Here is a 24,998-nt window from a genome sequence, read left to right as displayed (position 1 = left end):
GTTTGTTTTGAGATTGTGTTAACGTAGAGGTCTAGTGTTATTGATCATAATTAAATCAAACGTTTCCCGCCCTTTTACCAACAGACCAATCACTTTGGCTGTCTTTTCTCTTGTGTGCTCAGCGCTGCCTGTAAGTGGAGATTTTGGAAATGTTAACTCGTCACTTGAAGACGATGGGGTCCGGATCAGTTGGGACTACTGGGGCCCGGAGAAAAGCATTTATATAGAGTACAAAATAGATGACAGTAAGAGACATACCCTCATTTCTGACAGTTCTACATAGGTGGCAAGAGACTCCTACTTCATAATTGGCCTGTGCAGGTGAATGGAAATACTGGCAGCCACAAGTCTGCCAGCATGGACCCAGAAGTAATAAACATGGCGGTCTGTGATTTGGTTCCAAATGACTCGCTTCTGTTACTGAATAGCATTACTACAGTTTCCCATGGCAATCTTGCTGGAACCTATGTAGATAAACATCACAAAAAAGCAGCACAGGCATTCTCATTATCCCAATTAATTTTGACTGAAGTGCCCTCTATTGTGTTTATCCACCTGCAGCGAGGATGAAAAATACTGTGGTGTTGTAGTATGGCTCTCTCACACCTACTGTTTAATGAATTCATTTATGGAATTTCAACAGAGAACCTAGTAATTTAATTATCAAAGTGGCAATCATCAATCAGCCACATTTCATATTTTGTTCATCACCATGTCATGTTCACAGGCCATTTTGAAGAAGTCTATAACTATACACATTAATCCACTTATGTAGATATAGTCTAGTTTTACAAACACCGTGACAGTCCATGTGTGGTGTAATCACTGGATATTCTTTTCAGAAGTGGGAAAGGTTCAATTGAAATACAAGGCCTTTTTCTTTTTGATGGTCAAGTAGAGATGAGTGAAATTTAATGGTAGACGTATCATTTTCAATTTTAGAATATTTTTAACTATTTAGAACTTGGATGTGGTCATTTATGAGGAAAGAGCACCAATATGGATGGTGCTTTATGGAGAAATAGTAGGCTCTGCTTTTTGTAATTGACTATGGTACATGGAAGACATAATTTTCAGGGACAATGATTTATTAGAGTCAAACCAGCTGCCCATGAATTTTGAGTATGCAGTTGATCTGATGTTTGTAGTATACAGTCAGCTTTAAAAGTTACTGCATATCACTAAATAAATACCTGCAGATTCTAACTAAGTCATTCTCTTTGATGGTGTTGGGTCTTGTCTTTGCCTTTTACAGTCAACGTAAGCATACTCTCCTCCTTATTTTGATTCTTGAACCCTCTGGAATTAGTAATCTCAGACTTCCATATAAAGACATGTTTACTGTGTAGTTTTCAAGTAATCTAATGCCTCTTTTTCTCTACACAGCACCATTTTCACTGGTGTTGCATTATAAATGACTACATCTAAATGTTTTTTTGTAGGAACTTGAAAATCAATTCGTTTTACACCATGAAAAAGAAATAACCTCATATTTCAATTTTTATTCAGCTGTTTTGAAATAAATTCTGAAATAACCACTTGGCATTTGTTTTGTAAAATTGGTTTTTGAAAAGAATATCCATTGACTAAAGCTTTTACAAACTGTGACAGTGTGAATTTTTAATCCACTGAGTTCCCATTATGTCATCATCCATGGCCTGATTAAAGTTGTTTGCTCGCCTGAATGTTCCTCTCTTCATGAACATCCCTTCTGCAGATGAAGGTGAAGAGTGGGAGAAAGAGCATGTGAATGGCTCTCAGAACTATCTGATGACGGGTTTAAAGGCGGGCCTCTCCTATAAGGTGCGTGTGGTGGCCAAAGGTCACGCCGACCAGCCGCCCCACCACTCCAAGGAGATATTGGTGTCTGTCCCAGGTGAGGCAATTCCTGGGTGGTTCCAGCTCCGGCTCAGCGTGGTCAAACCTCACGCTGTGTCGTGTGTAGATTGTGTCGTAGTTTGTGCTGTTGAGTATCTTTAACCCAGTCAAGCATGGGTATAACAGATGTGTTGTGGTCAGTCTATATGGTACGCATGCACTGTAGTGACATAAAGACAGTTTGTAGCAACGCGCATGATTACGTGGTTGAATCTGAACTTAATTCAAGTCCATTCTCTCAGCTCGGTAATTAGAAAACATAGATAATGCTCATATAGAGCTTTAATATACATTCTGTGTTTAATAACCACACTAATATCACTGATCTGTGTGAGTAATTGTGTTTGTCTATGTGCTTATTTTATCGTCCTTGCACATTTGCGGGAGAACAACTGATTTCCTGGTGGTTTAATGAATGAATATAACCATGAGATGTCTAAATCTAACATGAATGCTGTCTTCTTCTGTAACTGTGCAACTTGATCCACTCATGAACTGAAATCTCTAACTGTAGACATTAAGACAGATGTAAAAATAATAATTCTGATTTGCACTTGTTACATGTTTGTTTTAGCTAATAACCATCTTTCCCATCCACCACTGGGAATAGCTCATCTGGCTGCAAATGTTAAGTATTCTTCTCTCCCTCTGGTCAGCGGTGGCGAGCAGACAGGTGGATATTGCCACTCAGGGATGGTTCATTGGCCTCATGTGTGCTATCGCTCTTCTCATCCTGATCCTTCTCATTATCTGCTTCATCCAGAGGAATAAGGGGGGGAAGTACCCTGGTGAGTAGTACGCAAAGCCTGCAAACATTTATAGATTTACACCATTAATACTGAACCCACAGAGACATAATTGTGTTAAACAGGATTATTGTTTAACATGGTTTAAGCATGTAGGTTGGGTTTCACTGTAAAAGGACCCCTGTTAGCTAAGAATTTGGGCGATTTTAGTCAAGAATGGGGAGTGAATCTGAAGAAAAGTAGTCGGGCTTACAGGATGTACTCTAGTGGAATATTCCTGCCATTGGGTGACTACTAAAGTCAGCTGAAAATGAGAAGCTGAAAGACGGCTGTTTATGCAGTGTTTTCTTTTGCCGGATTTTATTCATGTTTTATTTCATTTATAGCATTATTTGACAGGGTCAGTACTTATTAATCAACAGACCTACTGTCAGGCCCTTAAGTATTTGTACAGCAAGACAAATATTATAACATTTCCTCTGTACACCACCACAGTGGATCTGAAATGAAATAGTCAAGATGTGATTAAAGTGTGGACTTTAATTCAACGTTTAACAAAAATATTGCATTTACCATTAAGGAATTACAACCCCTCCACTTTCAGGGGCTCAAAAGTAATTCATTAAATCTGTGGAGGTAAAATTAATACTTCTGTCCAAAATACTTGATGAAACAAAAAGGTCTAAATGAGCCACAGTTGGCCAACAGGACCTATTATTATCTGATGGCCCTTGCTTAATGTTGAAAGGCAATCTATAAAAGTTAATACCACATCTTCTTTCGTCATATGCAAATGTTCCACTATGTTGCAAAGGCACTGAGCTCCATCCTGCACTGAGCCTAAGATCAGTGTGATTTGACATACGAGAAAAAAGATAGTGGATGGTGCCAGATCTTTCATCAGTTCGGGTGTTCTAATAAGTGTGAAGATAGGTGGAAAAACCTGTATATGTGGTGTAAAAAGTAAATGCAGATAACTACAAAGGATACACTGGATGGAACAGATTTTGTGAAAATTATGTGTGCCTGCATGTGTAGACCATACAAGACACTGTATTGTGCTGAAAATTAATACAAAACTTTATAAATAAACTGTGAATGAGGTCTCAGGTTTTTCATATTGAAGGACAGAAAACATTCATGATTCATGGGTCTGAGAAGACACATGACTTCTACTCCACAACAACTTCCCTGTATTTTTGATTTTACACGGGAATTTTGACCCAGGTTTCTAGCTAATCATAAGCATTTTAGACAGGTAGGGAGCTTGAATACATGATTGATCACTGATTATATTATGTCAGATACACCCTGGACACAATTCTACTTTACTCAGTGTCTCAATTCATAGATGAGTGGCATCACTTTTCCATAACAAATAGTCTTTTAATTTGTACCAAAAAGAGAGAGCCGCAGGGGAATGTGTGGATATGTTCTGGCATTTTTCCCTGGGATTTTGGAACAGGAAAAAAGAAATAAACATGAATTCTATATTAGACACAGGAACAAAATGCCCCCATCTACTGCGAGGTTCAGAAACAAATATTACATGCATTGACACTGTTACAACAGAAGCAAGTGAAGGAACAAATTATATATGAGTAAGATGTGTCACATATCAACTGGAGTGGAGCTAAAGCATGCATCATGTTTTTTGATGAAAGCCCTCTGGTAACGTTTATCAACTCCTCAGTCAGCTGTGGTAATGATAGTGAACCAATTATTAATATTCACATTAATACTAGTAGAAGGTAACACTTGATGTTTCATTTCCATTTGGTGATATTCACTCAAATATTTGTGACACATTGAGGTGGACGGCTGGTTATTGCTTCATATTTTGTTTGACTTTGATTCAACTTTAATCCTCAGTCAAAGAAAAGGAGGACGCACACACAGACCCAGAGTTTCAGCCCATGAAAGAAGAGGACTGTACCTTTGGGGAATACAGGTGAGAGAAAGCGCTGTAGCCTCTGGAGCCCCCAGAGCCCATGTCACCCATGAACCGCTGCCCCGTCCCTGTCTTCTGCCCAGGTCTGTTGTCTTTGGCAGGACTGGAGCTCTGCTCTCCCATCCTCCTCTCAATCCTTACAGCTGACCAAGAAGTGACCCAGGGTCATCATCACAGGAAATCAAAACAACAAGCAGAAGTGTGCACATCTGAACTCCTAACATCGTGAAGCACAAGATTTTTTCCTGGGTTCTGGGACATCCTGGATGGCATGCTACATGTGTGGAACTCTATATTGTGTATTTGCTTGATGGCATTGTAGTGTCATTTCAGAAGCAAGATTCTTCAGGTTTTTGGGCTTTGTAGGTGTGGGCCTTTAAAATCTCCAGATAACACTATCAGGAAAAAAAAATATATAAGCTAGATTCATTTGCAACACATCCTAAACTGCATCGAATCCCATTCTTACTGAGCTATTCATATACACTCTCTGTACAGTACATATACTATTAACACTTTGCCTCGTGTATTGCTACTTACATACATGACTTGGTTACGACAGAAATATACTGAATCATTCCTACTATGTTACAGCATTTATCCAGCTATGCTTGTTAGCATCCTCTTTCTGGGTTGCTTCTCCAATCGCACGCAGAATAAGAATAAGAATTAAGCACTTTACTTCTGTAGAACTAGCATTTTTTAATATTGTTTTTATAAGTCAATTTATAAGATGGTCTTGCTTTTATATTTTATATTCCTTTTTGTATTATGTATACATAAAACTGTTCTATGAATTATATGCTGTGAGAAATAGATATTGATATATAATAAATGTGATATGCATGGTGTGAAGATCTATCAGAATTTGCTCTAGGCAATAATGTGCTGAATGGAATTATTGTTACACACGTATACATATATATATACATATATACATATATACATATATATATATATACATATATATATATATATATATATATATATATATATATATATATATATATATATATATATATATATATATAAAGTAATGTAGATGCATATCTATAAATAAATGATCAGCATGTGTGAGGGAGGTAATAATAATGAGTGTATAAGAACTGGCTTAGTAGCCATTGTTTTTCCAGTAAAACTCTTTAACTTGTAGTTTTGAGGGAAAACGAAATGCACCTCTCCAGTGGAAATCAATTCAGAGAACAAAGTAGACAAAATCACATGGCAAAGTGTACAAATATTCTAGTGCCTTTGTGACAGTATACACTATATCCATGCTGTTTCATAAAGCTCAGCTGGACCCGTATATTATGTCAATAAAGGCATAACTTTACTCAACTCAGCTGTTCTTGTTTGAGTGCTGGAGAGCAAAAGTTCAGACTGTGTACATGGCATACAGTATGTGCCTGTCAAAGTGCCACACTAACATCAAATCTTGTACAGCAGTGTGTGCATAGCACCACTGCAGTGAATTTTGTGTTGTGTGGGATCTCAGGTGGATCTCCTGATCTGATCTCAAAGATGTAGGTCTCAGGAAAGGTAAGGGTCATGATATGAGGGGGAAGCCAAGTCACTGTGGAGAAAATGCTCGCGGTAAAAGCATTCACAGCTGTCATCATTGATCATACAGCCTTCATCATGCACAGTGTGTGGAAAACAGTGATATCTACTGTGCAATTACTAGTTCAGTTCTGGGGGAGATTTGTATATCAAATCTTACATTTAAATTGAAAACCACACATTGTATTATGATGGCTTTGTGATTTTCAGTGTTCTCATCAATGTTCAGCACATGTACGTTGAATGTTTTCAACTCTGATATCCAAAGAAAACTTTCTTTGCAGATCTGTTCATGCATTTTGCCTATTTGTAATTATTATCATGCTTGCTTTGAATGTTTGGCTGAAACCTTGCTGTTGGAGTTTTATTCATATCATTGCTTTATTTTCAGTTTTTTCATTACAACCTCTGTCTTGGGAGGGGAGGGACAAAGCAGGGTGGATGTCAAACTACATTTTGATCACCTCATATTTGGTTCCAGGGGGAATTGTTATCAGTGTATGACTGCTTGAGCTTTATTCCCCTGTTGCCTGATGGAAACCAACTAATCATTCATAGCTACCGTTTTTTAGACGTGGAGCAAACTAAATTCGATTTTTCTTGTGCAGTGGAGTGTTCACTGTTTAATTTTAAAGTTCAATTGATGAGTTTATACTTTTATTATGTTATGAAATTTATCTAATCAAGAAATATATTTTACCGTTACCTACAAATTTAAGTGGGCTGTGGTAAAATAATCACCAGCATTTCAGTGCTCCATCTAAAAAAAGTAATCACCAGTCTCCTTGTTGCATCTGTCACATCATCTCACCTGTAACACCTGCATGTTATTTTCTCCTTCAGTGACAATGAGGACCATAAACCATTAAAAGGGAGCCGCACGCCATCTAATGGGACAGTTAAGAGAGACGACAGTGACGACAGTTTAGTAGACTACGGTGAAGGAGGAGATGGACAGTTCAACGAGGATGGCTCATTTATCGGCCAGTATAGTGGAAAGAGTGCCAGCAGGGACACTGCTGAGGGCCATGAGAGCTCAGAGGCCCCGTCCCCTATTAACGCCATGAACTCCTTGAACTCATTTGTTTAGCCAGTTGGTCTCACAAACCAGTGTGAGGTTCTGCACTGACTGCTCAATCCCCGTACCTCTGATCCAGGGCTGTCCCCGACACCGCATGGCTTTATGTGCATCTCCAGTGACACGCTTGAAATAAGAAATGCAAAACTCACCAACAGTTATGATTTTTTAGAGAGAATCCATGGCTCAAAGTAGCCAAAGCAGCATTTAAAAAGATAGTTGGAAGTAGTTCAGTCAGACATCTGTGCAGCAATTTAACAGTGCATGAAATACCTGAAATGACTTAAATTCATTTATTAACAGTTTGAAATTAACAAGTATTGCATTCTTACCAGAAATCTACTATGGACTATGCAGTGCTCATCTGCACTATTTTTGTTTTTGATATGGGTTATTACATATTACAGTATCCTATGTTCAATTTGTAATCAGTGTATGAACTATAACTCCATGTATTTTCCCAACACAGAAAATTGTACAGGAATCTGTATTTAATAATGTATTTCCATAATGTAACTACATCCTGCATTTACAGAGCGCAAGGCAGATCATGTACAGTGTAAATATATACATATATACATATATATAAATATATATATACAAAGTGAACTATGTGTAAACTGACTGTTAGGAGCAGTGCACCGAGCATGCTTGAGATTGCATCAAGTGCATTGACACATCTCCATCTGTCACCACTCTGATGAATGCTCCAACTGCATTTGTGATGGAGGAAGCTGCGGTGTAGCATGGCATGTAATATGACCTCATAACCTTTGCCCTGCATGTGACCTCCACATATCAGGCTCAATCTAACGACCAATGGGGAGTGCTGAGGGTAGGGCAGTGTGCTGCGCTGCCTTCAGCAGGTAGTGCCTTTTCCTCAAAACGCTGATTCAATTCTGAAGTCTCTTTCCAGAGCTCAGTGACTGGAACAGGAACAGTGGTAGGAATGCAGAAGTCACACCCATGGATGGATAAAATAAGCATGAGAAGACGACTCTGAAGAGGGAGGAATAATTTATATATTCTTGTCATCTTTTTTTTTTTTTTTAATCTCCCAATGCCTTCAAACACAGAACTGGCTTTGATTCCTCCAAAATGCTAAACGCACCCACATTGGATCAGACTAAAATATTGTTAAAACCATGTCTGCTATGTTTTCAGTCTGCAGTTGTGATGTAGATTGTCCGATTGTAATGCAGTGTCTGAATGTATGAATACTGTATCTGTGAGTGTGTATATGTGTGTGTGTGTGTGTATTGTGTGTGCTGATACATTATATTATTCCTTTTAGATAGAAACTGTTCACTTGTACTAACTGCTTGAGGGCCTCTGGATGGGATCAAGATTTCTTTTCTCTTAACTTGCATCAAGTTTTTTTTTTGAAAGATGTGTAGAATATGTGTAAATACCTTAATTGATTGTACAGGGACGAGCAGCTTGTAAGGCAGCCTAAGAGACAATATTGTGCATGACATGGTTTAACTTGTTGATAGGACTGTATTAAATATAGACTACTTTTAGAAAATATATATTCTTTTTTTGCTGTGCACAGTGTACATTGTTCTGTAACTAACTGAGCAGAAAACTGAATTTTGATCATATTCTGAGTTGCTTGTCAACAGGTTTGTTTCTGGAGTTCCATATATTGATATGACTAGACAAAGATACATGAAAATATTAGATGATGCACAGAATTATACTATCCTGGTTTGAATTGGTTTTAAAAGCAGTCCCAGTATACTGCCAAAATGATTCTTTTTTTCTGACAGTATTGAAAATGGTTTTGTATTTATGAAACAGATTTGTACTAACAAATACTTTTTTAGTCTATTTAAGTTTCTCCTTTTAGTGCAAGTATGAAATTCAAGCTACTGGAAATACAATGAATGAATAAACAATTATCTGCTTTAATTTCACTTTTCAGACTCTTCAATTCAAATAGCATTGCTTGTTTTTTCTTGAAATGAGTGTTGTAATTTTCAACATAAAACTCTGTTACTGAATCTATACTTGCTCAGGAAACACACAATCATAAATTCTTTACAACATAACAAAATGATGTTGCATTAAAAAAGTGATGTCCATTGCATTGTGCTACATTTTTGCAACTATTTTGAGAAGTGGTTATAATTTTTAAGTGTGACAGTGACAAGAAGAGTTCCTGTGTAGTTCTATGCATGCATGTGGGCGTGTTTTTGGCAATGAGGACACACAAACAACTAATACTCATCTGAGGGAACTGATGCCAAGAAAATGCCAAACTTTATAGTATGAAAGCAATGTGCAAATCTACACGTATACATTGCAGAAACACTGCCACCTGCATAAATTAAGCAGCAGCACTATGTACAGTGAGCACAAACTGCAGGCTGTGTAAATATGGATGCCTACACCTGCCTCAGTCTCCTTAGCAGCAATAGAAAGGCCTTATGGAACACGACAGTTGGGCTCCATCTTTTGGCGCTCACTTGTGGCACCTCCATTTCCATTACAGTCATATCGTCAGGGTAATAGCAAGAGAGCAGCTTGCCATCTGGTGCATTATCACACAGCAATGGTGTCAGGGAGTGGAGTCTGGTAATGTCTTGAAAATACTTTCTCCCTGTGGCAAGGACTCTTTGCCTTCTGTTCATTCAGGTACACTAATTCCTTTTCCTTGGTAAAGTTGTTTAGGGATAATAATGGCAGTGATTAACAGGGGATTGCTGCTGCAAATATTGATGAATTAGGATGGATATTTTTTCCTTCCTTCCAACTGGACCTGTTCCCGAAGAGAATTTAATAACAGATGAGGGGATCAGTATGAAGTGCAGCTGGTTGGAACAAAGTTTTTCTTTTCTGCACCTGAATAAATTACTCCCATCGCAGCAGCAGTGATCCTAAAGACCTTCAGCTACTGGATGAAGATTCATCAATTTGCCTGGCTTTCACAGATTTTTTTCTTCTTGCCTTTACTGCCACCTAGTGATAGTGAGTAAAATAGAGCTGATATCTGTATGAGCAACAGGCTTTTTTTTTAATAGTGAATACAGGATAGTAAATGCAATTCAAATTATGTGAAATTGTTGAGTAAATGTCGACTGATAATTTCCAGGTTTGTCCTACAAAGTTTGATAATGAGTGCTCTTTTTTGTACCCCTCTTAATTGAACTCTGTCCACATTTACAAAGGCTTCCTGAGATTTAGGTACCTATTAAATCCAAACAGAAACACAGTATTTGTCTGTTTATTGGTAAATTGCCATCAAACAACCAGCTGCCCTTTTACCCTTCTGAACCCCACCCATCCCCCTTCTTGTCCCTCCTCACCCACCCCCCTCCTACCATCTTCTCATCCCTCATCCAATTCTCGGTGGAGTCGTTCTGTGTCGGCGGTATGTCTGCCATAACATCCATTATCCACCTCCTCTCAGTCCAGCTCCTTGATTTACTGCCGACAGAAAAGCCTGGTTTAAACTGATCTATAGCAGGTAGTATTTGTCTACCTTCAGTCTGGATTCAACTGGGGGAAGAAAGATCATTATATGGTCACATTTTAAAGTCCTGCTTTCAAACAACCTTAAAGCAAATCATTTGCACCTCAGATGCTCAAGTGAAGGACGTGATCTTCAGAATGTACAAGCTCTCCATAACGCATTATGCAAAACAAATGATATCAAAGGCTGGTATCAGAAACAGCATCATTTAGTTTCTGGTATTTTTGAGTGTGTTAAGCTTTTGGAGGTCTGTTCCATAGATGTAAGTGGAGGGCCCTTTGTGCCTTTATGTTAATGTGCCCTTCTCTGATGCTGTGAGAGCCGGGGAGGATAATTGTTTATGATTACTCTGTGACATTTCCATATGGCCGAGGAGTGGTTTACCAACACATACACTTACACAAACGTCTGTATAGACCCAGCTGCTACAACCATGAGTGACACATTCTTTGTGCTTTACATTTCACATATCCACAGTATTAAGATGATCTCCACTATTGGTGTAGAAGTATTGTATATTTCATCACTTTTTCTAGCTCTAGTTTTTCTTGTGGTGGTGGTGGTGGGGTGACAAGCTGATGTGATGACAGATCTCATTCATCTCCATTTGGATAAATGATTTGAAAGTGCTTTGATCAGACTTAACGCTGTCTATCAAAACCCCTCCCCCATTTTGTCATGATAGTATGGGATTATCACCCTTTCCACTCCTCTTTCTTATTCCCTATGCGCCCCTCTTTGCCCCATGTGTATTAAGTACGGGTGGGTGGCTGGTTAGTGGGGGTTACCTCCACATGAACCCCATTGGAGATCACGGGCTAAATCATACTTACCCTCACCCCCTCCCCTTCCCCTGCGTTCTTGTCCTATGCCCCCCACCCCTCCTCTGTCAGTTGACAGCCACCTATTCTTCCCTCCAGACAGCAGGGTGTTTGCTCTTCCTCTTATCCATCTCAGAGTCTTGCCTTGTAACAGTGTTATTCACCAGCAGGATCCATCTCTATTTGCTATTTGCGCTGCCGTTCTGTAAGAGGAACAAAAGTGTTTGTCTGAGGAGTGAATACACCCAGATCTTGGATAACCCACACGCAAAATAATATCTTTTCAGGCCCTGTATTATTCTGTGCTATGTGAATATTATGAATTTCCTCAGTGTTACTCAATCCCTTCAGCGAAGATTCTCTGAGGTTTTAATACATCCCTGTGGGGTAAGGATAATGTCTTTCTTTCTTGTGTATGAACAGTTGCAAACTCAAAGGAAACAATACTTTTTGATGAAAACTCTGAATAATATCAGCCTACAGGAATCAAGTAGCAGCCATTCATCTATAGAGCTGTAACCTTCATGTAAAGTTCATTTCTGGTCATAATTTTGAGAAGTTCTTTGATATGTTCACTCAAAAATTCAGCCAACCGGGTTAAATCCTTCAATTAATTCCACCCTGCTCTTTCTCAAATATTCCTGCATTATTTATAGGCTGCGCCACAGCAGATTATTATTTGCTGTGTGGTGTTTACATCCAAGATTTAAATTTAATCCCATGGGATGAGATAGTCTCATGTTTGGTCTGACACATGGCACACTCATTGTAATTAGTGGAGGTGCCCTTTTGATATCTCCCAGATGAAAAACAGATTTCCAGTTAACATACGGGACAAGTCACCTTTATTTCTTATTTACCCATAGTGGTATCTATTTGCAGTTCACATAGCTTTGTCTAATGATGTTTTAATTTCCCTCTGAAACTCCCAAACTGTGAAATTTACTTTATGGTGCTCCAATCATTTAGAAAAAGTATACCTCCCTGAAAAAAAGGTCACAGTCACTCAAGAAAAGCTCTATACCTCACTGTCAGCAGTTTTGGCAGGACTTTTTTTCCCTCTTAAATCAATAAATGCAAAGTGTGCACAGACCTTTGCGTTATGCATCATCAAATAAAAAGTGAGCAAATGAAATGAACCCTTGGGGATTTTACAGTTTTATATGTGTATGTAAGCTCTGCCTTGTGAATACTGTATTAAAGATTTCATATAGAGCCATAAATAGAGACTGTATGGAACCCAGGCTGGTTACAAGTGGGAAGCAGTTGTGCAGGAAACACACAGTCAATCAAAATGTTGTCAGAGGCTAAAGATACAAAATCTCAGCAAAACTGAGGGTAGTTATCACTTTTAAATCTTTTGGTATGATTTATTCATTTATTATATCACAGGAGGATATTTGGTCATAATAGACATTGAAATTAGCTAAAATAGATATGATGCATGACTACACTAACAGCAATAATGTTACAATATTTTAGATATAGTTTGAATAGATTGATGACATGCTGCTGATGGATGATGGCCAAGTGAAAGGTAATCTCTGTTTTTTGTCGTTTGTCTCATTTGTCCAACTCATTGTTAATCATTATTTCACAAACGAGTTCAGCTGGACTTGTTTTTGTTCTTAAAAACATTTGATCTCTCATCCAAGAGACTTCATCAGAACCGATGACTCAGGGACTGAATGACTCATGTTTCATTGCTTATCAGAAGTAGCAATAACTGACTGTGCAAAAACCTCAGAAGACCATTAGAGCTGTTGTTTTAGAAAAGGTTCAATGGCCACACATATGCAATTCTCAGTCTTTCTATTATCCCATAAAGACCTGGTGCAAGTTTTGTGTCAGTTCCTCAATGTATTTTTCTCTTTATTTAACATTTCATAAGAGATTTATCACTATTTAGTGTAATATTATCCTCTGTATTTTGCATTTTTTCAGTGAACATCAGGTATTTTTCCTATATTAAATTTTCTGATCATGTAGATATTCATAAAAGCGCAGATTTATGTTGAAGGTTATTCTATCAAAAACAGAGAAAACTGAAGAAAAAAAAAAGACTTTTCAGCAAAACCTATCATTAACTGAGCATAAAAGCAAGTGTCTCCATCCACTGTCATTGATCCAACTCCATGGGTTTGAACGAATCATTGCTGTAGAAGATGACGGTGTTTTCCTGTTAACTATGCAGAGCCACTGAACGTCCAAATGGGTCATATCTGATGACCATGACAAGACAAAAAGCTGCATTTTACACCAATTATTTACATGAATTGATAGAATTAGTGGTTCAGAAGACATTCAACATTTTATATCTGTAGAGGATTTTGGTCACCGGTAGATATTTGGATCTTAATGGGTTAAGCTATAACTGGGATATATGAAAAATATTGCATTAAAAACAAATCTCACAATAAAAACCACTTAAACAAACCAGCATCCAGTATTTCACATGATGTCCCTTTGCACTTAACAAGTCTTTAACTCTTTTTTAAGACAACATAACATTTATTGCTTTTGTTTTCTTGTGTTGTAAGTTTTTCTACATTTCTGTTTGAGCTACTTTTTGTCATGGGAACAGAAGATGCACTCAGTACTGACTTAAACCTGTGGAAGACATTTAATTCAAATTTTCTTCATTGTGTATTTATCTTCCCTACAGTGTACATATTCCCTGTTTTTTGGTGTCGTGAAATGGATATGTCTGATCATTTCAACCCCTCAAAAACAACAAAATCAGAGGTTTTTCCACAGTGCTGGATGTATTATTATTATTATTTTTTTTGGGATGCTTTAGCATTACATTTAGGATGGTTTATGTACCCCTGCTTCCACTGTGATGATGAGAATGATGTGGACAGGAGTGGAATAAAACCATGGACACAGGCTGTGGTGAGCAGATGTGGCAGATGGAGATGAGTCAGTTCTAATCTAAATGAACATCATAGCTTCACTGGTTCCACATGAAATACAAGACAATATTTTTAAATATTATACATACCCTGTATTATATGATATGGCATATTTTAACAAAGATGCCATGTTACTATGCATGAATAGAGATAGAAGAAGGAGGCACTCTGTTTTATCCGGACTTCCAGTAAAAATCAAGGATGTGGCACAAGCTTTTATAAACATTAACTTGTCACAGTGGTCCATTATGATGTGATGGGAATCTGGAGGAACCTGGACACCACTTTGGCAGCCAGCCCACAGAACAAGACGGTCTAGCGCCCCCCCAAGTTGACAGTCATAAGCCTCCATCCAGTCCACGGGGACAAGACCGACGCTCTGTCAGTTTCTTTCCCCGCTCTCGAGCGCCCGGCGATGCGGTGCTGAGCAGGTGTGAGCATCGTGAAGGACACACGGACCGACGGACGGACGGACGGACACATTTACCCGCTCCAGAAGGTAAGCGCACGGGGAGACCTCGACCAGATTTTTCGGAGAAATAGTTTGTTTTCCATTTTATTCCCAGAGAAGCCGGGCGATGCGTTTTGACAGCTGGGAAATCACTGTTGTTTACAACGGGGGTTGAGTGGGATGTGCGGATGGGATGGAGGGTATATGCAGCTCTCCGCAATGCAGAATTGGAGATGATTTTTTGGGGATGCGAAGAAAATGCATTTTTGCAGCGTTGTGACAGATGCAGACGTAGAGATGCGTGTGCAGGATCTGACTTAACGTGGCGTGTTGGGGATGCTTCTGTTACATGATCTGCTGCACATCCTGACATACACTTTTCTTGCAAAAAACAGTCGATGCAAGGAGCAGATGGGGGGCTATCGATGGTGTGATGTGTTTCAGCCTTATTTAGCAACCCAGGCTTGAAGTCTTAAGTGTGATTTTTGCATTCGGCGGTAATCAGACCACGCCAGAGGCCATAGTCTGTAGCGCCGCACATACCGATGATTGAAACTGCCGCCTGCCTCATATCCAAGAGATTAGCACCCGACACTGTAAACACTTTCATCTGGGGTGGAACTAAAACGCACGTCCTGGTGTCAGTCCAGGGGCTGATGAACGCATAAGGTTCATCTTAGGCTGTAGTGCTTTGTAACGGCTCAGTGGTGGGTTATTCTGGATCTCAGGTATGGGGAAGGTGTCATGGGCGCGTCCTGACTCATCACACCAAGCTCCAGAGAAAAAGTGAGGTGTAAGGACTTCCAGAGGAGGTTTCCAGGGGTGTAGGAAAAAGATGGATTCCATTTCCATTTCATTTCATTCAGTGATTCACATGATGCCATTCTGTATGAGGAAGATGTCTTTGATAATGGCTACATGGCTTAAAGGGCATCATGGACTAAGTTTTTATAATGGTCTAATGGATTAATAATGTAATATCAGATCAAAAATGGATTCATGGTTGTTTGAAGGAACCAGGAAGTCCTGCAGGATAGAGTCACCATGGCAAATTTATCCCATCATGTTAAGCACTGATAACAAGTTTTATTTCAACTGACTAAAAATTTGGTGTAACTTATGTATGCACCCATGTCTTGTTTTAGTTGGTTGATTTGGATGTAATGAGAGGACATTTGAGAAAATCTGAAACGCATCCAAGAACTTTTTCTGAGGGTCTTGGTTAGAAGATCAAATGAGACAAGTTCGATGAAGGTCAGACAACATTTTTGGCCCGTGACAGTGATGAGCCAGATGTTTCAAGTAATCACAATTTGCCATGATTCATATTTGAGTTGTCCTGAAGTATCCCCTTATACCCAAGAATCACTTTTGTTAAAGGGAAACGCATCAATGCAGAAGAGACAGGAAGCTGTTTTTTCTTATTGCGTCACCTCTCTCAGGAAGTTCTCCATCCTCCATATACTAAGTTTAATTAATATGTTAGTTTTAAATAAGGTTAAAAACATGGTTGTTTACTGAAGCATTCCAGTAAAACTGGGACCTGATGCATGATGCCATCATAATTTGTGTTTTTTTACTTGAGCCTACTTTAAACTTTTCCTGTTTATGTAATTTTTATGCTAGATGTCCTAATTTGGAAGTATTTTCATGCCTTCTTAAGATATCTTGAGTTGCTGTGTCTGAATAGTGTCATTTAAATACTGCTCCAGTGGCAAAGAAAATACGAATAAGAAGCGGTCGCAGATGACCCCAAATATGACATCTAATGACCTTTTCATTTGCTACTTAAAATTTAGTTGTGTGAAGGATGGAATGGACTGAAAGAAATAGAGTTTTTTTTTTTTTTTTAATATTAGAATATCATTATTACTGTTCCTTTTAAGACTAACTCTACTTCATGCCGCTTGCTCGTCATCTTACTTTTTGTGCTTTATGTTGTCACTCACTGCCATGTGTCAGGTTCTTGCAGCGTCTTTTGTCCAGACCCAATCAGGACAATAAATGTGCTATAAAGTGCCATGGGATTCCCTGGCCGCCTGTCAGAGGGAGCACTTTATGAATTGTGTAAGGTTGACTGCTGCTAATGCATCCTTGCTGTCTTGTACCCACCCCGAGGACAGATCCTCCTTCAGGTGACTGAGCTCCTCTCTGCTTGGAAGTAGGGTAATCTGACAGCAAAGCAACAAATATTTTCATCCTCAGTGTTGTGCAATACAAAATGTAGTATATATTGTATAATAATTTGTTTCATAAGAGCACATTAGCTGTAAGACCACAGAACTTTTTACATAACACAGAGCTGATGATGAGTAGATGATGATTTGGATGTTCTGAGATGCATTTCAAGGCTTCAAGGCTTTGGTCTCAGCCTCCATTAGCATCACAGTCAAGTGTCTCAACATACCCGTACATTTACTTCTTCTTGGGTTTGAAGCTTCAGTCACACACTTCTGTCATATATTAAGGTAGACAGGCCACGCTCACCTGAAGCGGAAAATAGAGCTGTCTTTTGCCTCACTTTCCTCACTTCCTGGTAGGCGCCATAAAGATAACTTTTGTCCACTTCTTTAAACACCACGTCTTAACATATAGAAGCGGCAGGGCAGTGGTCCTCAGAGCAAACATTTGGACATTTGCCATATAAGATTAAGGTATTTTTAGATTCCCTTTAGGAAATTACATTTGTTTCCAGATGTCCTTCTAAGCCCTTGGTAACACAGTCTTGGACAAAGAGCCAAAGCATTAGAGGAAGATAGATTCTGCGTGTGATTTCAAAAAGACCTTAAACTGATTGGCAGCATTGGCATTTGGCAGCAGTGAGGCTAGTTTGTTAGGCGATGTTTGTTCTGTCACACTGAATAAAGTGTCAGTCACGCTGGAGGGAATACGTCTGTTAGCCTTGCTTCATTGTTGAATTAAATGCATGAGGAATGGATATAGTAAAGAGAAACACATACACGCACATACACATAAACACTAGCCTTAAGTGTTGTCCTTAGCGCCTGTATAAATGCCTCTTTCTGTGCTGCTAACAAAACATGCAGCGCTCTTGTCTTGATGCTTCCTTTAGATTGCTCAGCAACTTACGGACCGGGGATCAATAGCGAAATCCACTAATGGTACGGCAGTGAGGCAGAGACATGACGTTTTCTGTGTTTGCCTGGAGACAGACCTCTCTACTGTTCATGCTTGAGGAAGAGAAAGGGCCTCAGTCCCCATCTGCCATCTCTGTCTGTCTATGTACAGTTTGCACTAGGCCTGCCATTGATTCTCCCACTGTGGAATGCTCTCTGCTCTCTGCATGCATGTGACCCAGTAAATCTTATGCAGAGAAACACAGGAAAGAGGTAAAATCTCTTTGGCACTGTGGCCATTTGTACCTCACTTGTTGATCACTGTTTAAAGTGTGCTACTGTAGACAGAACTATGAAGCTAACTTACATTATGCTGTTGTAAATGGGTGATACCTGACACCAGTAGTTAGAAGAAAGCATTAGTACATGACGTCAGCTTCTAGTTGTGTCTTCTATAAAGTCAAAGCCCTGACACTTGTTGGTTGTGCTCAATGGGACATTATTCCTGAAGAAACTGCATTACAGTCAATAGGAAGAGTCAGTTTTTTTTTAATTTTTTTTATAATGTGTGAATTATGTCATGGTTTACACATATGATGTCTGTCAGTTTAAAAGAGAATTTTACAAGAAGAAAGAGAGTCACAGTTTGTGGTAACCTGTTGAAGTATCAGACCTAATTATAAAGGCTAGACACCTGAAAGTTGTGGAGGTTACATCATGGAAAGTGTCTCTGTCCATAATCTCTTCAGAGTCTGAAGATGTCTCTGCAGCTTTAACATGATCAAACTGTAGTGATTTTCACCTTTTAATTCTTTTTCAATGTAAAATGTTCCATGGCAGTGGCTGCTTTGGTGTTGGTGACATGTTTCATGTCTAGCAAGAGACACAGTCTATTGAGCAAATCACAAATCTACATGTTTCTAACTATCTATCCACATACCATGACTTCTTTACTTGTACAATTATTATTATTTTTTTTTATCTTTTGTGTTTTATTTGTCTGTAAATTGGTGGCACAATTCTAACAGGATCAAAAAATACATTTTCCCATGGGGCACACTACAGAGGGTGGGATTTTGGCTCTCTATAAGAAAATTACATTTATATTAGACATTTTCTTAAATTCGCTTTATTTAATGGAATATGCCTTTATTTCAGGGGCCTCTCTTGCCTACATGGATATAATGATTTCAAATATTTGCTTCTGGCACTTCAGGAGGCCAGTTACAATACTTTTCTCTGTCATATCCCCTATGAATAATTATTTAGCATTCTAGATTCAGGTTCCATTGCACCAATGTGAAGTACGCGTGTCCATAAGTTGCATTTGGGTTTGTCGTCTTCTGCTGAGGTCAAGAATATAACAATATGAAGTGTAAGCCACATGCAGAACATGCAATGCTGAAGATGAAAATAGATCCTCTTGATGGTATCTGTTGCCTTTGCTTCTATTTATAGCTTTAAAGCAGCTGAATAGAGATGCTTTTCATTCACTGATGTGTTAAAACATTTTGAAGTACCTTGGTTGGTTGTAAAAACATGAAAAATCTACTTCTCCTTGAGATACAACACTGTTTTTTATCGAGGAACATTTAATCCTTTCTGCTTGTTTTTATCAGTGCGATTTCGTTTATGATAAAGTGGTTTTTCAGGGAATCACTTTTTGTGCATCTGCCAAAGTGGTGTTTATTTTAAAAACAGATTACCGTGTTTCCATTAACGTAATGCGCAGAAGACAAGCAAGGAGTGTTCGGAAATCGGCCAGTATCTTAGCCGGCCACTCATGAGGGAAATGGGATGACATTGATCAATGTCATCAAGGTGTTATCTTGCTCCCGGATGGAGTTTCATGTTCATTGACAAGAAACTGAAAGTAACCTGTTAGAGCAATGACAGACTTTAGGTCCTCAAGCTACAACTTCATCCTTAAAAATCTAAACAGCTGCTGGCAAATAAAATGTTTAATCATTTTGAAACACTCATTCTGTTAATACATATTAATAATTTAGGTAAAATACAGACCCATTTGGATGTTCAGTGGCTCTGTAGTAAACATGGAAACACTGTCATCTTCTGCAACATTCATTCACCATTAAAAACTGACAGCGGTTGTAGATGCTTGTTTTTACATTCAGTTAATGATATATTTTGTTGTTGCTTCAGTTTTCTCAACTATGATATAATAATCTTTAACTTTACCCTGAGCTATTATGAAGATCTAGATGGTCATTAAATGAAATATAAAAAAATACCTGATTTTCTCTGAACAATGCAGAGGATAAAATAACAATTAATACTTAGGAAAGGTTAGATGTAGGGAAAAATGCACTTGTAAGTCATCGCAAACATTGTTAGGTATTTAAGGGTTAAATAAAATAAAATTAAAAATTCAAATTCTCATTTTTTAACAGTTTTTACATTTCGTTACGTCCCTAAGATAATTACCTATATAATTTTTTCTGATTTTTCAGGAAACACAACCCCCCCAGGAATTGAAGATTTGATGATTTAGTTAAAAAAGTCATTTTTGGGTGACAATATACTAATTTAAAGTAACTGATTCACTGGATTTAGATTAGATTTGCTTTCTTGATTCTTTCAAAGGATATTTTAAGACATACTATGTGCCTAATGGTCATAATCTAACTAGGTTATTTGACAAGCTTTCAAATCTTTCTCAGATTCCTTTTTCTTTTTTCCTGAGATATTTTTAGACCACAATCAAAGTAAATCTTTTGGGATTTATGGACTAATTTAAAAGGAGATTACAAATGTTTGCCCTTTGCTTGTTAATTTCACTTAACAGCATGATCAGCCTTTTTAATTTTTCTGATAATATTTGACTTTGTGCGCTTGCTTTATCACAGTGTCGGAACAGGCAATTGTTTGTGGGCTTATTACCAGGGCAGACCTTATCTAGCTTCACTTGGATTCTTTTAATTTCTGTAACTGTATCTAGAATTATATGCTCATCAAATAGCTAATTGCAGCTCGGTTGTTGGTAGGTTGTATTAAATAGGTTTGCATTTAATGATGACAAGAGCCAAAAGTCTGCGACACTGAAAGGTTAACAAGTTCAGATAGTTTCCCCCTAATTAAGTAATCAGTTTTATCATCATAATGTGAATGGGTCTTAATTAAACTATACCCCTCAAAGTGCTAGATTACCTCTTGTGAATTGGTTTAACATTTCACTGAGCAGAAATACACACAGTGAAGTCTATTTTCACATGGGAGTCTTCAGCCATCTGTTTGTGTACCTTTGTAGGTGTAGTCAGATATGGTGTTTACATTGCTGTGGAGAAACTCTACAAACAACATAACATGATTTTTTGGTCCAGGTAGAGATAACGTTCAATTTCATGCAATTTTAATAATCAATGGAGCATACCTGATTTATTCCCTTGGATTTTGCCTTCGCTTCAGCATATGAATTGTCCAAATTGTAGAGTTTTATCTGTAGAGGGACTTGTTATTCTTTCACTGGGCTGAAAAAAGGCTTTGAATTTGAAAAAGGGATGTACTAATCTAATTTTTACACCGATGCTGACATTTAAAATGATTCTATGTAGTACTGATATGTCAAAGTCTCACCAGCAGGGTGAAGTTGCATACCGAAATATACTTATGACTACAAAAACCTCCACCAAATTGACACTATGTATCCACAGACTGTCTCACTGACTGAATTAAGTATAAAGCTCACTGTTTGCACACATCTGTATTATGGTATCAAGTTTTCTTCTTCAAACTAAAACTCATAGCCACTTATTTTAACAGCCGCACCAAATAATACTTAGTCTTATAATCTTCACATGCTGCATCGGCTGATAGTTTACATTATAGCTCTATTAGCTTAGGTCTGTTTTTAGACAGAAAACAGCCACAATAAATCCATAAATGACCTAAGTTTGCTGTACCATTTGCGTTCTCAGTAGCTGCACTAAAGATTTGTTTGGAGTCAAAAAACAACATTGCTTTTAGCTTTTATCACTTCATCACTTGGACTCTAAAACTTATTTCTTAGTGGTTCTCATCCCATCTGGGATGCCATCTTATCTCCAACACATGCTTTAGTCCAGTGGTTCTTAACCTGGGTTCGATCGAACCCTAGGGGTTCGGTGAGTCAGTCTCAGGGGTTCGGCGGAGGTCAAGACACACACTCGACTCATTAGTCGGGTGTGTGTGTCGGGCTAGGTCTGTGTATGTAAACAAACGGCTTCGGAGACTCTTTCTCTGATTGACATCCAATATACACGGTGTATTGTTGTTGCTTATAGCACTACAACACAATCCAGAAGTGTTTATAATCTCTTCCACTCGTCTGACGATGAATTATTTGAGTATTTTCCACATCGTTGTTATGACTTTTGCTACTTCCTGTTAACCACGGAGGCAGCCATGTGTAGCTTTTGTTTACATTTTTTGGTCACCGCACTGGTCAGTTACAATCATGTGACGACCAACGCACCGTCGCGGATGGAGAAATCGTATTACGCTAAAGCCGTCAGTCACACTGATTTGCAGTAAATATTCATTATTATTGTAGCCTGATGGAAATTAGGTGATGGATGTGTGTTAAAATGTTAAAAATGATAAATAGCATAAATACAATAAGTTCATTATTGGAATACATAAGGTTAAAAATTAAAACCATTTCAGTGTGGTAGTATTAAAAAAGGTCATGTCTTTGTGAAAAGGTATGTAATTTGTTGTGAGTTCATGCACTGTATTGGTTTTGTTCTTTGAACACAGTAATGTTAATACGCGGTTCATTTTGTGCACCAGTAAAACATATACCTGTGTCTTGAATTTGAAAAAAATCATATTTTATTTTTTAATAAAGAAGGGTTCGGTGAATGCGCATATGAAACTGGTGGGGTTCAGTACTGCCAACAAGGTTAAGAACCACTGCTTTAGTCAAAGGTCCTGTGGCATTCCTTTTCCTCACCATGGGAGACCGGCAGAGTGACTCACTATTCCCTCTAGTGGTCACATAAACCCCACGGCCAATTGCTGGAAATAATTTCAGTTCATATCTCTACAATCTAATATACTGTCATCTTTGGCCAAACTTAAGAGCTCTTTGTTCTAAACAGTTGTATGATAATTTTAGGTTATTTTAAAAAAAATATATTCAAAAGTAGAAATAATGAACCTTTAAAATGTCAATGTCCAATCCAATCCAATCCAACTTTATTTGTAAATCACTTTAAAACAACCACAGTGGACCAAATGGCTGTACAGAAGAATAAATAAAACTGAAATAATAGAATAAAATACAAGAATAGATTTAAAAAACATAAAAAGCTGTTCAATTAAAAACAATAAAAGTAAGATCAAAACCAAACCACCATTCAAACGTCTCACATGGTGTCAAAAGCCAAGGAGAAAAGATGGGTATTAAGAAGGGATTTAAAAACAGGCAGAGACAATCTGGACAATAACAGATGTTGTACAATGTAATTTTCTCTGGGTTTATTATGTTTTTGTTACCATTTATCATCACTTTTTTTCCAAGGTGAGCAGGATCTATCTTTATGATATGCATTCCAATATTGAAGTGGCTACTGACAGTACTGTGGCATGAAATATTGGTTTGTCTATGATCACAGAGCCAATCAGTGCCCTAGTTATATCATGTCAAGACTGGTAACTTGTTACGTCCTGAAAAGTACCAAGGCAATCAGATAGCAAATAGGTCAGTCTTAGCAACATCAGAGATTTAGCTCAGCTGGTAAAGTTATGGACTGCAATGTAGAAAACTTTGGTTCAATTCCTGATCTAACTAGTATTTTTTTCTTCTGCAGATTTTCAAATGGGGTGGGGGGCACGGTGCCAAGGGTGCCAGTAGGTAAAATCTGACATTGATATAAATCAGCCTCGGGGACAACATTCAGAGTGCAGAATTCAGACCACAGCACAACTGACACAGGACTGACACAGAACTGAAAAGTCACACGGCACACTGCCGCATAGGGATGGAAATCGATAAGAATTCAATGATTCTGATTCCATTATCAATTTTGCTTATCGATCTGATTCTTTATCGATTGTCTAATTGATTCTCATTGGGTTAGGGGATAAAAGAGTACAAACAGGTGTGTTTGCATTAACTGTCTTTTATATTTCCATCTCTGCACAGAAAATATAACATATACAATATGTACAAATAATAATAACAGATGATGCGGGGCCCAGTTTGGGGGGGGGGGGGGGGGGGGGGTACAGTGAAAGTGAAACTAAAGACGCTTTTCTAATCCCTCTATTGCCGCATTTCCACTATGTGGAACCGGTTTGACTCCGCCCATCTCCCGTTGTTGTGCACCTCATTTCCTTTTCCCTACCTTCAGGAAACTTGTATTCGAGGGGGTACAACGTTTGTTGCCTGCACTGGACCCGGAACCGGACCCAGACCCAGATGATGGCCTGGCGTTCCCTCTTCACAAGCGCCACTAAGTAGTGCATCAAATACATGACATTCCTGTAAATGACACATGCTGTGTGGACAAATGTTTGAACATATTGGAGGGATTCCACCCTTTTGAAGAAATGGAAGCTTTGCAAGTGTTACAAGTGGACCTGGCGTTGTCTTTTTAGACCGTTTCTGCCTCAACGCCATGTTGGCTACATTCTGACCAAAACAATGTACGCGTAACGTCATCACAACGACGGTGGGATTGATAAGCAGAATCTTTAAGCAGGCAGGCAAACGATTCCAGGGAATCGATCTACTGGGATCCAGTTTTCAAAAAGAACCATCTCCTGATTCCCATCCCTACTACCGCATCTAACATGTAGCTCCACCCACCTTCTCCAGCCTCAATCTCACAGACTGCATAGAGTAAAGAACATGATAAAACAACATATAGAGCATTTAGAACAATAATTCCTATTCTGTACTATATACTATCACCAATTTGTCGTTTCTTCCATCAACTGCCACAGTACTGTGGTAGCAAAATGCACAAAAGAATGCATTGAAGTATATACACCATATATCACCACAGTACCATGGCAACAAGAGGCTACTGAGTTCATGT

The 24,998-nt window shown here is 38.4% G+C and overlaps 2 protein-coding genes across 24 annotated transcripts in view; both read left to right on the top strand.

Annotated features, from left to right (window-relative positions):
* The window catches only part of LOC115421065 (neuronal cell adhesion molecule-like), an 86,198-nt gene extending 77,071 nt beyond the window's left edge, over nt 1-9,127 (top strand). For 14 of the 22 annotated variants that reach the window (XM_030136746.1, XM_030136754.1, XM_030136749.1 and 11 more), the window contains 5 exons: nt 123-245; nt 1,718-1,876; nt 2,535-2,666; nt 4,497-4,575; nt 6,979-9,127. In XM_030136746.1, coding sequence (XP_029992606.1) covers nt 123-245; nt 1,718-1,876; nt 2,535-2,666; nt 4,497-4,575; nt 6,979-7,225 — 740 coding nt within the window. In that variant the 3' untranslated portion in view covers nt 7,226-9,127. The remainder of the gene's footprint in view (nt 1-122; nt 246-1,717; nt 1,877-2,534; nt 2,667-4,496; nt 4,576-6,978) is intronic. The other 8 variants (XM_030136763.1, XM_030136756.1, XM_030136762.1 and 5 more) reach the window with 2 other exon arrangements.
* Nucleotides 9,128-14,735: 5,608 nt separating this feature from the next.
* Nucleotides 14,736-24,998, top strand: part of LOC115420676 (contactin-1a-like) — a 105,298-nt gene continuing 95,035 nt past the window's right edge. Inside the window, exon 1 of one of the 2 annotated variants that reach the window (XM_030136115.1) lies at nt 14,736-14,926. The gene's annotated coding sequence lies outside the window, so the exon portion shown is untranslated. The remainder of the gene's footprint in view (nt 14,927-24,998) is intronic. The other variant, XM_030136112.1, reaches the window with a different exon arrangement.

The sequence above is a fragment of the Sphaeramia orbicularis genome, chromosome 6 (assembly GCF_902148855.1).
Source record: "Sphaeramia orbicularis chromosome 6, fSphaOr1.1, whole genome shotgun sequence".
NCBI lineage: Eukaryota > Metazoa > Chordata > Actinopteri > Kurtiformes > Apogonidae > Sphaeramia > Sphaeramia orbicularis.
Note: the sequence above shows the minus strand (reverse complement) of the source record. Positions and strands in the feature narration are given on the sequence as shown.